The sequence below is a fragment of the Myxocyprinus asiaticus genome, chromosome 1, assembly GCF_019703515.2.
Source record: "Myxocyprinus asiaticus isolate MX2 ecotype Aquarium Trade chromosome 1, UBuf_Myxa_2, whole genome shotgun sequence".
Taxonomy (NCBI): Eukaryota; Metazoa; Chordata; class Actinopteri; order Cypriniformes; family Catostomidae; genus Myxocyprinus; species Myxocyprinus asiaticus.
The window spans coordinates 32775418-32791863 of record NC_059344.1 but is presented as its reverse complement, the minus strand read 5'-3'; the positions used below and the strand labels follow the sequence as shown (position 1 = coordinate 32791863).

Genomic DNA, 16446 nt, shown 5'->3' with positions numbered 1-16446 from the left:
TTGGAAAATTAACTCCTTATCTTCCTGCCCAGAAGTGGCCTTTGCACATTTCAAGAGATGATCTTGGCCCATGAATGGATCTGACGGGGATCATTCTTGACTCCACTGAAGTGGATTCCATGGATTGTATACTTAAGAATAGCAGATCTACTCTATTTCCTGAAGGTGAGGTTTTGAAAGAATGACTATCAATAAAGATTGGATTCATAGTTTTATTTAGTTTGTGTGTAAAGAACAACATGTGATCAGTTGGAAGAAGTGGGAGATCATTTATGTCACAAACAGTGAAGTCTGTTTCTTAAGTGCTCTCAATGATCTTTCTCTTTCCCCTCTGTTGACACTACTGTGGTTCAATTTGTGCAGAGGTTTCTGAGAGATATGTGTTTGAAGACACAAAAGCAGCACAAACAGACACCTCAGACAATGCATGCTTGCATGTCTGTTGCTTATCTATTTAAATATTAAATAGTGTGACCAACAAGTTGCTGTCTCAAAGCTAAAGAGATTGGTTGAGTAACATTTCATTGATTTATCTAGGTACGCAGAGTGTGTGAAAAAACATATCTCCAGACATACACTGTTTCCCCAGGAAGAGCCAGAGCTCCTCAGGCAACAAGTGTACAGTAAACTTCACTAAGCATCATTTCTCATCGTGCAAGTGTTTACAGGTATTTGGGAGAGCTTATAAACCTCATACCGTTTGAGGCCCTAAAGCTGAGTAACATCATTAACAACATTGAATCTGTTTATTGGCTCAGTGCAGAAACTGAATAGCAGCCTTAAGGGTATGTGAGATATTTGTAAAAAGAAATAATGAGATCAGCTCACTTCTGTTATCAGTACAAAGCAATCAATCTTTATTACTTCTGTGTGAACTTGTTAAGATTGGAAACTTGAACATGTGCACACACATTTATGCTCCATCTACGAGTGGAACTTGCAATGCTTTTTTTATTGTTTTTATTGTTGTACACTTCAGATGTGTGTTAGACAAAGATCGGCACTTTAGTGATTCCCATTTTAACTACTTTGAACATGTATAAACCTAGCGCACATCCTAAACGCTATGTCCTCAAAGCACCATCGGTGCAACTATTTACAAACAATGTACATGTTTTTTGTTAAACTTATTAATGTAAATAAGAGAAATGAAATGAAAAACTTCTCTCCCATCTCCAAACAGGCAGCAGCAATCCCCAGCACCTAGGAGCAGCAGTGCAGGGCAGAGCCAGTCTTAACATCTTAGTTAATGTTCTGAAGACTCCTGAGTCTGGGCTACATAAATCTGATTCTGGCTCAATCCAGCTATCATAACCTGGAGAGGCACATGACTCTGCATAATAATGTCCAAACTGAACCGACTGACCACAAGTCAGATTTGAAAAGAAGGAACAGTCATTAAGGAAACTGTAATGAACACAGAAAAAACTGTTCAAAATGCTTTGAACATTGCTCAATAACTTCTATATAATTTGATACTAATTTTCACATGCCTTTTAACATTAAGGCATTTTTTTTCTAATCAAATCCATTGCAGTCTGCAGCAAAGTGGGCAACAACAAAAATGTGGGAACTGAATAACTGAAACAGTTCAGACCTGTATTGTACACTACTATAGGAATTATTTACAGTTAATAATACAGCAAAGAACACCACTGTATCTAAACATTTGAAAAGATAAATACAAGAATATGTATTCCATTTTATAGATCATTTTTAAATTTATATAAAAGCTATTGAAGCTAAAAGTGGCTTTAAACAAAGAAAGAGGAAACAGTGCTATTTCGAGTGCTTTTTAAACTCCGTGTACGACGAGATTTGCTGGCACTCATCAGGAACAATAAATACTAACTCTGTACTCCTCATCTGAGTGGCAACGCTGTCTTCTCGTTCTCAAGCAGCCAGATATTAAACCTATGGGACAAAGCGGTAGCATACATGTTACATAACATACATGTGTAAATGCTCCTTGTTCAAACGAGCATGAATAACGTATTCCATTTGCAGAGATGCGTTTAATAATGCACATGCACAGAGCTCTGAAGATGTGATGGAGCGAAAGCCAGACTTACTGCAGCAGTGGTTACATGAGTTTACACTATAGTAGAGGGACCTAGAACTTGAGCTTCTACCTGCGGTGAGAATGAGATGAGCACAGGGGGTTAATCACAGGTTAAAGGGGAGGCTTGCAAACCTGCTTGCTTTGGGTTGATCATCAGGTGATCAGGGTCTTCTGGAGTATATGGATTAATGCTGGCATAAGCATGGTGTTATAAAATGTTTCTGCACCAGTGAGACACACTGATCTGTTATCTGGTTTGGGAAGTGCGTAAGTGTAGTGGTAGCAGCTCTGTGGTTAGTTCAGTTTCAGAGGCTGAACCAGCTCATGTCTGCAATGATCCACTCTCAACTAAGGTTAAAAGGTGCACTCAGTGATTGTCCGCTCATTAAAAAAAGTTTAACACAAAGAAATGTATAGTACTTTTGAAATAAATGTAAAAATCATGTACACAGAAGGCAGGTCACCTCATGGGGGCGGACACATTAAGACCACATGACCAGCCGAATACTACTCTTTTATCCTGGTAACCCGTTATTGGACATGCAGAATAAATAAATTATAATAAATTATGACTGTGAATAGCACATTTCAACAAAAACATCTCTAACCGAAAGCGTTTGCTTTTGCATGATTCTGCAGCTATGCTGCCAAGTGACAGTATATAGTAATTGAGTGCAAAGTTAATATTGTGTAAAAAAAAATAAAAAGCATGCAATTGCAGATACTCTGACATGTTCTTTCAAAGTCATGTTGGTTGGGGTTCAGAGGCCAGGAGATGTGTTATGCTTTGAACAAAACAGTCCCTATAAAACAGTCTCAATGACACAGGTAATACTCACTGCTGAGATGTACTGGCTGTTAAAGCAGGGTTTCTGCTGGGTGGGAGAGGTGACTGAGGAGTAACAGGAGTCATCGCATGGTGAGCTGGGTTCCTCAGACAGAGCCTCAGGCAGGTGACTGGACACACATCCGCTGTCTGAGCCACTCGAGCCGCTACCAGTCAGACAGTGAGACGACGAACCTGAACTCTCTGTAGCTGCAAACATAGACAGACCATTCAAAACCTCAGCATTACATTATATGTGGTTTCTGAGATCTGCAAACAGGCATTGTACAAATATGAACTCAAGAAACCACAAAGACACATCTAACCAATAAAAGGCTCTCAGCACTAGGCTACATGGTACAAAAACATACTTGCATGTCAGTCCTACATATTCAGTGGGGTTTTTGATAACAATTTTATATTACATACTCATTGACGGCTGACTGCTGGTCTCATGTTCCAGTTCGTCTTCCTCGATGCAGGGACTGATAAGAGGTCTCTCCCCTGCTAACAGACTTTGGCTGCTATACATGTGGAGATTCAAAGGCCCCAGGAGTGTGGAAGAGGAGGGACCACTGGCCACTGGGGACCCGCTAACAGGAGTGTTGACTGCAGCTCGTTTGAATGGGTTTGAATGGTCAAATAGAGATACAGCAATGGAGGCTCGTGTTCTGGCCCCTTTAACAGAACAGAACCATATGATGCTAGTAAAATCAAATACAGAAAATCATTTGCTGGTCATTCTGAATATAAATATTTATCTGGTCAGAATTACACAATTACATTTTGTACACAAATTTCAACAAATGATATTGTTATAAATGATATTTATGCTAACAGGTCACCTCTGCCTTTCATTATGTAGTCAATGGCCCTGTTGTTGATAGCAGCATCACTGGGTTTAATGTCCAGGAAGGGTTTATTCCCCACCCCCATAGAGACCATCTCCTGCATTCGAATTTCTACATACAAACGCAATGTATAAGATACACAAATATATTGAAAGACATTTAAAAAAAAGGCTCAAATGTGTAAAAGTGCAAACAAAGGAACCTAAGAAAGTTAAGCAGTGCATCTAATTTGCATTAATCTCTCATGCTTTAACAAGTCTTGCTAAACTTGAGTAACCTAATATTGGTGTGACTCAAATGATGAGTCATATAAGCGGCTTCCTATCTGCCTGGGGCCCTCACGTATAAACAGCTGAAAGAAAACTTAATATGCTAAGGTGGTATGCAACGTGATATTATTTGCTATTTTCTTTTTTCACTGCATCTCCTACAATACTTCCATTCACTTTCCAAATTCAAGCTAAACCACAAGTTCTCTCACCTTTATTTCGCGTAGCCTGTTGCCAAAGTATCCGTGCAATGTCAGCGGTCCAGGCATGTTTGATGTCGGCACTGCTGGCCTGGAGAATATAGGCCTGGTTCTTTGAAGTTCTCCTCCGGAACCAGATCTCAAACCTCAAACCACTCTCACCCGATGTCTCCGTCATACCCACATCGGCCGTCTGCAGAGAGAATGGCAGAGAGTCAAGAGAATACTTAGATAATAACAATATACTGTTGGATATCAAGGGGGAAAGGCATCTTGTGGCTCACATGAGGCAAAACTGATGCTCAGATCCCAAAGCCTAATCTAAAACCCCATGTGACATTAACATGGGTCAGAGGAGGTATAATAAAAGAAAGTGAATGCATGAGTGCACTTCAACTATGAAACAATGAATAATCAGTCCCACCAGGATTTCTCTGTACTTTTCCCTGATTATTGCAGCCCAAAATGACTGAATTTGCTGCAGCTTTTCTCAAATATTGCGACACAATTTGCAGCTTTTTTTGTTTTTTTGCAGTGAATACTCACAAATCATCATTGTATACCTGTGTAATTTGTGTCAACGAAGGTGTAAATGCAATTACATGTAAATATTTTATAATAAATCTCAATAACTGAATATGCAGTTAGCAAGCAAAAAATAATAAATACACACCAAAATACCATACATTTACTGTAGTTAAAACCTGTGATATGGCTATTGGAACACCCTTAATTATTTTGTATTAACATTTTCTGTAGACAAAGCAAGAAAACTTTTCTAAGGTTAAAACAGACCTACAATAAATCTGTAAACTAAAAACACAAATGAGGATTCAATAATTAGGCCTATTGCAATTGTATGATAAAGAAATCGTTTAAACATAAAATTGTAGTTCATATATTTGAGCATTTATGCATATTAAAATTCCACAAGTATTTGGAAAAATATATGTTGCATATATGAAAATGTCATTTTTTGGGGGTAATTTATTTAAAATAAATGTTTATCATACATTGCAATTTATCAGATTCGTACTGTATTAAGCACTTCAAATTCTAATCACATTTTACTATTCAAATAAGGGAAATATAAGCGAATATAGAAATCCCATTAACGCCGGGTTTTTGGGTCTCTGTCAAACATGGAGGAAAGCTATGGGAATACCTCAGATTCAAGTTTTTTTGCGGAAAATGTGCAGAAATTATATAAAATTGCAAGCTACCGCAAATATCGCGGAGATTGGTTGAAGCTGCAAGAAATCCTGGAGGGACTGTATACTGTCCTTTGGGTCAATATTAAAGCAGCAGCTTTAGGAGAAAAAGTAATGTTTGCCATTCCGCGTACAGTAAAGTGTGTTTCAGCTGCGTGTTTTTTTACATGCTTACCTTAAAAGAATGCTTGTATATGTAAACATCTAGGCCGCCCTCTATGCGTTTAGGTTTGCTGAACAGTACCAGATCCTCAAACAGGAACACGTGTCTTTGGCACTTCTTCCTGCCATAGCATATCGTGAACTCATCTTGACGAACCAACTGCCCCTGTTCCTTTAGATTCACCTGAGAAAGAGAATGTTACATCTGTATCAAAACATGAAATGGCTGTACAGACGGTCAGATGTATACACGTGTGACTTTAATATTTTTCTTGACAGCAACTTTGTGATGGTATGTATATCTGCTGTATCAGACACACTTACATCACAGTCTCTGATAGCGTCCATGGCGAGCAAATCGTTGCCATGGCGAAGCTGGAATTTGACCATCTCTGTGGCAGCACGTAGATACGTTAGCTCCTGCTCCTGGACCTCACTCACATCTTTGATCAGGTCTTTCAGCAGCAGGGCGTACTTACTCATGCGCTGGATGGGTTTCAGAAGGTACGACGCCAGGTCCATCTTATCCCCCAACTCCAACTGCTTATGCTAGAAAGAGAGAGACTTCATTCTAAACTCACAGTTTCAACCCATGAAGAGAATTATGTGTGATAAATGTCTTTCGAAACGCAGTAAATTACAGCATGTACAAACTCCACATCAGCATAAAAAGATCCTGCAACATTGCTTGTAAACAGATACAGCCACAGCAGAGAAAATGCTGTCTGAACACTGTAAATAAAAGCTTATCGGAGGTATAAAGTCCTTTATGTAAAATGCTCTGTTGTGGTCTATAGTGTGGGTCCAGTAGCTCACCCTGAAGAAGCTGTTTCCATGGCTGGCCAGGAGTGTATCTGACTTTGGCTTGTTCTTGCTGTACAAGGCGTACAAGCTAAACTGGTCCTGCTAAAAATGTGTATGGAAAAAAAGGACAAAAAAGCAATATACTGAATGTAATTGTAAGCATTTTTGTATCCCTGTCCTGAAGAATAGAATCTTTTGTTGTTCCGGAAATGGAGGGAGGGAACATTTTCCCAAATTATTTCCAGGTTCAGTTTTGTTTGGAGGGATTTGTGATACGATCAATTGTTTAGTAATGTGCTTTAGGTTCATATGGAGTGTGCCATTATTTCAGTGCAGGTTTTGCTGTGCCAGGAATATGTCAAAAGTGATTTCAGCCTAGTGCATGCTCTGTTGTAGGCCAAACAGCCCCCCTCTGTCTCTTTCTCTCCTTTCCTATCCCTCTCTTTCCTGTGGATCATTGCCTGTGAAAGCATCACAAAGTAGAGATCTTACAGCGAGCCACAGTTGACCACAAATATGGGGGGAAAAAAAGGAGATGTAGGCTGGTGGTCTTACACTCATTTAAAGACCTCAGAACTTCTAGTGGCTCGGTTTAATTACCAAAAACAGGGTGAAACACAGAGAGAGAGAGAGAGCAAGAATATTAGAGTTTTAGACTATTGTGCTGGGTCAAAAATTAGTCTGTCATAGACTGGAAACAGACAAACACTGACTATGTTTGGTTTTTAACACACAAATGACTTAATCTGACTTTGTCGCTGTTGGAATGAAAAAAGTCCCGCTTACATCAGAACATCGGAATCAGAAGTTATAGTTTACAAAATGTAACTAACAAAAAATACACCAAGTAATTCAGTTATGTATACATGCACTTAAAAAGTTAGATTTCAGTCGGACTTTGTTTTTTTGAAATGTCTGATGAAGACACTACCTTGACTATACAAAAACCTGTAGCTTGAATATAACTGTACATGTAAATGTACCAATAGACATTCCATAGATACACTGAAAATACAGTAAAAGATAGAGAATGAAGGGACTCTCGTACATGTCGTAGGAAGCAGTGGCTGACGCGCAGTGGGTGGTTACAGCAGCTCTCCAGTTCTTTAAGGAAATACTGGCAATGGAAGTCCACTAGTTTCTCCAGGTTCCCGAAGATGACGCTGCGCTTTCCCCGCAGGTCCTGTGGCAGGTCGGCACGCTCCATCTCTGGGAAGTAGTTGTCAATGATGTACCGCAGAGAACGCACATACTCCCGCTCTGTTGTGACCATCTCATCCACAATGTGACGTAATTTGCTGAGTGACAGAGAGAGAGGCATGTTAATATCATTTGAGTGCTTTAATTTTATAAGATGAGCTTTTAAGCTACTGGGGATTCAGACATCCCCCCACCGGAAAAAAAAAAAAAAAAACAGCTTGAATTTCCAGCAAAATATGGCTGGTGAAGTTAGCTGACAAAGGCACTCTCTTTCGGTGTGTGTGTGTGTGTGTGTGTTTGTGTGTATGCCAATTTGAGAACAGCCTGTTTCCCCTGATAGCTTTACCAGGTTGCTAAGGACCGACAACAATAAAGGATGGATGTTTTCACACACTGGCACCTTGACACTCCAGGATGCCATTACACAGATGCTGTCTCCCTGAAATACTCTAACCAATCAATAGTAACTGTGAGAATCCAGTCCATAATCTATAACTCCTCCATGAAGTTCTATGGAGAACTAATGGTTTAAAAACTCTTGTGAAGGGGCATTGGCACAAAAGCTATGGATTGAGTCTGAAAACAGTTCTTCTTAAGTATTAAAAAGTATGTGTTGAATATCCTGCCTTTCCAGCCTGAAATCTTACAGGACAATCTCAAACCAAGCTAACCTCATAGTTTTCCTGACTAAACACTGGGTGGTGCCATGCTTATTCTAGATGCCGCTGGACTGTTTTCTGGCTCCAGTCTACCAATACTAACATTCCAGATGTAGAACAGCAACCATTTTTAATGTCTGTTGGAGTAAAAATGAGTTCAGGCTCAACTAGTGCAGTTGATGTCATTACAACTTGAAGTAGTTAATGATATCAATGTAACTAACCTCGGTTCATAGCTTCATGTCATCCAACCACTCTTTAAACTTAGTATTTCTGTGTGAAATACTTTTTGTCAACATCACCTCTGTACTGCAGTCTCAGAGAAAGAGAACCAGAGGAATATGTTTTGAAAGACACACAGATGTAAAGACTTCCTTTAAGATGTCTATATAGCCAACTAACTCCATCCATCTCTTCTTCATGGAGGAGCAAAACACAAACACATCCCCACCACTTCAAAGCCCAGTGAAGCGGCTCCCACCTGGGATAGTAATCTGCATCTCTGGCTCTTTCCCAGGGGGTTAAAAGGTGACCAGAGGGGCTCACAGCTGGAAAAGACATCCACAGAGATTCAGAGGATTACGAGGTTGTGACCGTCTAATATGAGACATATTCAACACACCTCTCACAGTTCCTTCACGCACATGTGAGGCACTTTGTCACATGACAGGATGTTATAAAGAGAAATGAGATCTAGTCTTTGTGCTTTTAGCTGGAAAAGGATTCTAAAAACCTTGGCTTACTGTATGGCTTCCTTGTGTTTGTCTAATTTTAAGCAGTCAGCTGGCAAACCTGTGCAATGTACATACAGTATATACTGTATATTCTTGTCTTGCAATAACACTGTGAGAGAAGCTAAATATTTTTGCCTGTGTGTCTTGGCAGCACTGTCCCCCAAGTTGTGTTACAAAAGCAGACTGGTAATGCATTACTGCCAGTGTGTGTGCTATGTTACAAACCCTGCATACAGTGGTGGTTATTTAAGTCTGGTTTTATGCTAAAGCATGCTTAGTAAGCTGATGGCCTTTTTTCAGCAGACCTCCCTGGTTGAATGTTTTTATGTTTGACCAAATTAGTGTATGTGTTCGATGTGTTTACCCACCTGCCCTTGCCGCGTGCTTCCTGAGCAGGACTCCCGCTGTGGTCAGGAGAGGACCATCCGTGAATGGGTGGCAGTCGTGGGCTGTATGGCCGATCAACCACCTCTGTGCTGCTCACCTCTAGACCCTTAATAAACACCCCTGTGTTACCTCTCCGTGCTGGCTCACTCAGAGTTCGCTGGCAGGTCCCGTACCGTGACACACACTCGCTACCGGCTGTATCAAAGCTCTGGGTCTTCCGCAGAACCCTGCGGTTTGGTGCGATAGAGGAGAGGCTTGGGCTGATGGAGCATGAGGAGGCACTTGCTTGCCCCACAAGATGGAGTGGTTGATTAGATTCATCTGTAGAGATACTACGCGTTAGCCTGTGGGATCTTACGGGGGTACTATGGGGAATTCTATGCTCAATGCAATAGGGACTTCCTGTTGGGGTTCGGACAGAGTCACGGGCATCAAGGTGAATCCCTGAAGGGCTTCCGGGTGTTGAAGACGTGCTAGATTGAGAGGATAGTCTATCCCGGCCCCAGCCTCCACTAAAGGCTTTGCGGCAGGAGAAAGAGAGGCTACTGCTACGCTCCTGAGGTTTGGCGTTACTATCTGAATTCTGACGGGAACAGTCTGATTTGGAGTCGCTCTCGCGGCAGGTCCGCAGAGCCGTCTCCAGTTTTTTCTCAAACATCTGCTTGGTCTCCTGGCACTTGGACCAGGCAAACTTCCACTGTTTGAGACCCTGGTCACTTTTCAGCTCCCCAGCAAGGTCCTTCATCTCTTGGAAGCAGGCGTCTGGGATTGGTGGATGCTGACTGTGATAGGTCTCCAAACAAGTGATCACGCTCTGGCACTTCTCAGCTATGCCGCACTCCTCCATACTAACACACGCCAAATGACGCATGCCCTCTAGTGCCCATTCATATGCCTGACAGAGAGAGAAAGATAAAGAACTGAGTCAGTCAATGAGATGAAAAGGGAGAGGAGTATGAGAAAGACATCAAAACCACACTTTGTGTGTGGTACAACTGCAGTTATTAGCAGTAAGAAAGAGGGGAATATAGAGAATGAAGGCAATATATCACAATAATACGTTTTTTTACACCTTTTAAAAAAAGACAAGAACATAAGAGACTTTTTATGGAAAAGGAGTGCAGTGTGAATGAAAGAGAAAAGAGCAGAGAGATGGAATGAAGAAAGGATAGAATATGTGAGAAACCACCCAGCATCTTTTTCAAGGGAAATAAAGAGGTTTTCAGGCAGAAGCTGGGAGGTCTGGGTAAGAAGGCTTTAACATGCAGCTCAGCAGCAGGACCTATAGATTCAGCTATGTGTCACTGTGACAGCACCCTGCCACAAATACACAGGGCAACAGCCATACTAACCGTCGCCCTGTTTCTCACACTCCAAGATGCTGTCGTATCAACTGACCTGTCTGTTTTTATACCTTTTTTCCCCATTAACACCCCAACGTGCAGGCTTCCATAAGGAATTCCATGAGGATGTGAGTGTTCAATGTGCTGGTAAAAGAGTGTTTACATTTTAGAGGGCATCAAGACAAATTAAACACAATCCCCTTCCATCCATACACGCACACACACTTAAGTGCTGGATGCAAACACAGTCTTGTGTTTAGACATTCCTGGGAAAGGAGTAAGACTCCTCCCCTTCTCTCCCTTTCTGTGAACACATTTTTTTTGCTGCTATGTGACATGGTGACATCACTTGCCTCTCCAAGCCTCTCTCATATACACACACTCACTCACTCTCTTTCCCTCTCTTTCTCTGTTTATCTCTATCTTTCAGGGTGGCACAAAGGCCACATGCCTGCGTAGGAGCCTTCAGCACCCAGATACTAAAGTCTATCCCAGGAGTAGATGTCAGAGGTCATCTGCCTACACTGACAATACATACTAGTTAGAAGTGACAGGAGTAGTGGATTCACAGAGATAGTGAATCATAATTGGTGACCAAATGGCAACAATTAATTTTAAGGCTTGATAAAAAAAAAAATAAAAAAAACATGCCATACAATCAAGCTTGATTTGACTTTGTTTAATAGACAAGCAACCAGGGACTAAAAGCGAAATGTTTTTCATTTCGGTTCATTCGGAGCAAAAACTATATTTTTTCATTCTGGTTCAATAGTTCCACAGCCTTCTTTCCAAATGATTACTGGTTAGAACAAAATAAAAGAATGGTTAATAATGTTTTTTTAAAATGACAGTACTCCGCTCTAAGGGGTGGGTGAAATACAAATTGCAGCATTGACGATCTCACAAGAGAAGCAAGCAATCTGGTCTGGAAAAACAAGCTCAAAATAAGCCACTTGCCTAAAAATTAACAAAAAATTAGCGATGTATCACAAGAGAAATCGTAACAAGTATACAGTTAATTAACAGTTAAGTAAATTTTTTATTAAAGATCTGCTTCTGAGTCAAAACCCGGCAGCATCAAATCTGTATTATTGCATCATATCTAACAATCTTCAGTGAAGGCTTGGAAATAACCAAGAAAAGTACTTTTTACATCTAATAATGTTATCCTTTTATCTGAATTAGCCATGCATGTATATGGTATATGTAGTAATTATACATAGTAAAAAGGTCTTCATTCACTCCAGAACAATTGAAAATCACTTTGTTCCAGCTTTCAGTTACGTTCTGCAACAAATTTCATTCGTTTTCGTTCCTTGAACCGTTTTTAGTTCCTGCAAGCAACAATGTTTAGACATACTCCATTCAGCAATAGATAAATAGTTTGGTTTCTTTAAAGGAATATTCGGGGCTAAATACAACTTATTCTCGTTTCACATCAGAAAATAGTACCTTCAAAAGGAAGATTATTTATATAGATAAATTTATATAAAAGTTTTTTTATTTTTTTTTTTATTGAATCAAATTCCTCAAGTGATTCCACAAAACTTCATGTGATTCTTATCTGAAATGTGCTTCTGCATGGCACTGTTGAAGCCTGGTTTCCTGCGTGTCACGCGAGCCATCGCAGAATCACTCTGTGCTATCTCTGGAGCATGCAAAAATCACTCACACGAATCAGGCTTCATGACCCATTTTAATTCTACTGATGTTTTATTTATTTTTTGCTTTTTTACTTTTAAGTGTTATGGAGGTCCTTTTAAGTCTCCATTACCTCCCTGTTCTGCTAAAATCCTAATGTGTGAAACAGACATGGGAAACACAAATAGATGTAAAGAGATCTGTTCCTGCAGTAAAACACCACCAACTGTTTATGGTGATAAAGTCACCCACAGGTTCTGCAGAAGACCTGGGGTCACAGTCTGAGGACAAACCAGCTCTCAAAACGACCCCCCTCTGGGCTGAAAAAAATAACCTGCCGTGTTTTTCTCTTAGTGAAATCAAGCAGACGCTTTGATCTATAGCCCAATATAGTCCCCCACTCTATCTGATGATGTCCATAATACTGTGGGCAAAGGATGACATCATCGTTTGGTTGGTAAGCTTGCAAGTCTCTTTGAAGTGTGAATGTTGTGTGTGGTGGGGCTCTGATTGGTGAAAGCAAAATTAGTTTGCCTGAGGGAGGCACCTCTAAAGGCCCCACTATTCAACACTGCACACAAAGAACGAGAGAAACAGAGAGAAATGGAGAGGGAGAGAGAGTTTGATGTGCTAAAAACAGAATGGTGGGAGGGAGACAGATCTAGCCCTGGACTGAGCTTTTGTACACTTCAATAAATGAATCTCTTAGCAGTTTAAGTGGGTCAAGAAGAGCATTTTAAACTTGAAAGAAACCATCTTTTATTATTTCCTCTAAAAGAAAACCACAAAACAGGGGAAAGGTTTTCATGACATCAGCCTGTCTCTGATCTCATATCTGAGCCATGCCAAGAATGTGTTTTTTTTTTTTCGTTCTTTTTTTGTCAAAGTGAGAAGCTGGGTTTTAGGAGGCACGGGCTTAGGATTCCTCTGACATTTATTGCTCTGTAACTCACCGGGGCTGTACCCCAACACAAGACCCAGCATACTTCAATGTCACTTCATTAGGACTGAAATAATTCAAACACAGTACTGTGGCCACAATTCATTTCACAATGCTGTTCAGTATAACCTTGCTGTGATAGATTGTGAGCACTGCAGAGTTAGCCGATTCACCTCTCCTCCTGAAAAGAGAGAACGGGGACAGAAAGGGGCTGAAAATAAAGAAGGTAAAATGAGGTGAACATAAGGAGAAAATAGAGAGCTGTGGACCCTTCCTGAGCCAGAAAGCAAGATTTGGATGAGTAGATCTAGCAGAAGAGAGGGAAAAAATAAAGAGGAAAAAGGAGCTAAATAGAGGGGGGAAGTCTGATTTGCTATAGACGGCAGGAAATGAGAAGAAGGAGAGAGAGTGAGAAGACCCTTTTTAATGAAGACACCCTGCAGAGTGTAGGAAGACCAACCACAGACAGGTATCATAGGACAAAAACAAGCTTTATTGAATCATGCACGACAGTTGCAAAAATGTTTACTGCATCCTCTGCTGTAACTATAATATAAAAAATGTATATGATGTATAACAAAATGTATAACTTTTGACTAATTTCCAATTAATATTATTAATTTTCTTCTCAAAGACAGCACCTCAGACACCATCTGCTACCTGACAGTTCAGTCTAAAGGAATGCAAATAAAATGAAAAGAATAGTAAAGCATAATATAAAGGGGGAGAAAGAGAGAGACGGCACCTGTATGATAACTAGCCTCCTGTGATTTTGACAAATTCAATAAAATTGTGGTTTTCAATGCAAAATAACAGTGTATCAAATCCACCACCTACATCCCAGTAAAAGTCATTAATCTTCAACTGATCAATTAATGCTGTTGCATGATTGATGAGGAAAGCTGCAGGAGTGTGTGATTCAGCTCAGTTTTGTTCTTTTGTTGTGGTGACATATGCAAGTATGCGCGTGTCTGCTGCGGGGGGAACTTGTCTGTGTTTCCTACAAAGCTTCATGAATGTCAAAGCCAATAGAATCAGGCTCAAGAAAGAAGACTTTAGTGATGACATGCACGCACACACACACACACACACACACACACACACACAGGAGGGGAGACACAGCCTGTGACAGATGTGTTTACGGTCTCCTCTCTCTGGTTTATTATAAAGAGTGTGCTGAGAGATAAACGTGTAGCATATGTAGAGTAGGGGAAAGCAGACATATGGCAGCTGCTCCACAGGGACAGAGACCATGAACTCTTGATAGTAACTGCCCTGCTGGAAAAAAATCTTAAATCAGCATGAAATTCCATGGTGGTCCAAGCTGGTTTATGCTTGTTAGTGCTGGTCTAGCTGATCGATCAGATAGCCATGATGTTAAGTCTTAAAACTTAGCTGGCAAAGCTGATTGACCAGCATGGTATTTCTTTACGTCACAAAGGCATTGGGCCTTTGCACGTTCTCCATTTCCTTTCTGATTTAACTCCAAATTCAGATGCAGGAAAAAGACCCACTATGATGCCGACACTCTTCTACTGGTGCATAAGCTTTGATACTTCAAAAGGCACGAGATGAGTGTCTATACAGAACAGATGTCAAACAAATTGTTGTGCTGCTGAGAACAGGTCTGTTTCTGATAAAGTAAGGGGTTGGCTGGCTTTAATGGGGGTAATGACTGTTTGGAAAGAGGAACTAAGAGAACTGTGGGACTGCTACATGCTTTTTTGCTCTGACTGGGTTGGCAGCGAGCTCACGTGAGGGTGGTAAAGTTGCTACTGTCTGCCCATTAGTCCAATTTTATTAGTCCAACAGGAAATAATTCTGCTTTACAAGAGATTGTGTCTATAGTCTGTGCTTGCATCTGTACTTTTCTGAGTTTTACATGCAAATGAAAAACTGTCAGTATTTGGAACTAACAGACTAGTTTTTAAATGTTAGTCACATACAGGACTCAGTGGAGTGATTAAAATTGTCCACTTGCATTTAAAAAGTGAATTTTATAAAATGTTAGGCTACCAGCTTGTTCAGAGACATGAATAACATTGTTTAGAAAGAGTGAATACTAAAGTGAATTAAAGCTAGCAGCAGTCTAGCACTTTATTGTAGTGTATGGGCACAAAAGATATTATGGAAGTTACGTCACGCCCTTTCGTCATACCATTGCGCCAACATTGCGTGGAAGTTCAGGTATCAGCGGCGTTATGTCCTCATGATAGTGAAGTTGAATATTGGATATAGCTTTACATAGACAAACAAAATCTGTGATCTGCACAGAGTGTGAGTGACTGACTGAGAAGATAACGCAGTTTGAAAAGAAGATCGGAACGCTGATTCAAATATGCGAGCGTGAGCAATTTATTGACTCTGTAGCAGATACTATACAAGGTGCTGAGCCACCAAACAGACGCAGATTTTTATACACGGGATTACATCAAATATAGAGCATCCCGTCACGGACTTGGCTGATACGCTCCCTTGGATATGTCCTAACAACACTGGATTAGCTGCAGAGGCTCTCAAACCAGCCTTCCCTGGTGATGTTTCTTACTGGTACAGCACTGGCACTAGACCAAAAGTATCAACTCCAGCCAGGTCTGACGTCGTCCGATGCAGAGGCAAATGCAATAAGAAATTTAAAAAAAGAGAGCACCAACGCTCACTCTATCACCTGAACTCTCATTGCAAAACAGGTACGATCCATTGATACTGAACAAAATGAGTGATAATACTAAGTACGTTGAACCAAGAGAAGCTAATCACAGTACTTGCATTAAGGCTAACCAAAACATAAGAAATAGCCCCAAAACCATTGCTAAGCCGAGGGCCAGAAGAAACATAGCTAATTCCACATCTAATAAGCCAGACACTATTTTGACTGGGGACTTTATAACCAAGCATGTAAGAATGGCAAAGACTGAAATTTTGACTATAGTTGATACATCTGTCAGAGAGCTAACAGAGCTGTTGCCAATTATCTTCTCAACATTTCCAACTAATATAAGGATCATTATACATACTGGGTCCTTTGACATTCTACGAAGGAAAACTGGATCTGAGATCCAGAAAAAAGACTTTACCCTGCTACTGGAGAAACTGAGCGACTGTCGATCGCAACATGTATTCATCTCAGGCCCCATTCCAAATTTGGGAAAAGGAA

General features: G+C 40.5%; 1 protein-coding gene across 1 annotated transcript in view; it reads right to left on the bottom strand.

Annotated features, from left to right (window-relative positions):
* Nucleotides 1–206: 206 nt before the first annotated feature.
* LOC127446483 (uncharacterized) overlaps nt 207–16446 on the bottom strand; it is a 111064-nt gene continuing 94824 nt past the window's right edge. The window contains exons 14-24 of the mRNA XM_051707450.1: nt 9347–10260; nt 7434–7683; nt 6398–6487; nt 5906–6130; nt 5595–5765; nt 4221–4401; nt 3734–3850; nt 3318–3566; nt 2902–3098; nt 2073–2132; nt 207–1914 (exon numbers count right to left, since the gene is read on the bottom strand). Of these exons, the coding sequence (XP_051563410.1) occupies nt 2094–2132; nt 2902–3098; nt 3318–3566; nt 3734–3850; nt 4221–4401; nt 5595–5765; nt 5906–6130; nt 6398–6487; nt 7434–7683; nt 9347–10260 (2433 nt within the window). The 3' untranslated portion in view covers nt 207–1914; nt 2073–2093. The remainder of the gene's footprint in view (nt 1915–2072; nt 2133–2901; nt 3099–3317; nt 3567–3733; nt 3851–4220; nt 4402–5594; nt 5766–5905; nt 6131–6397; nt 6488–7433; nt 7684–9346; nt 10261–16446) is intronic.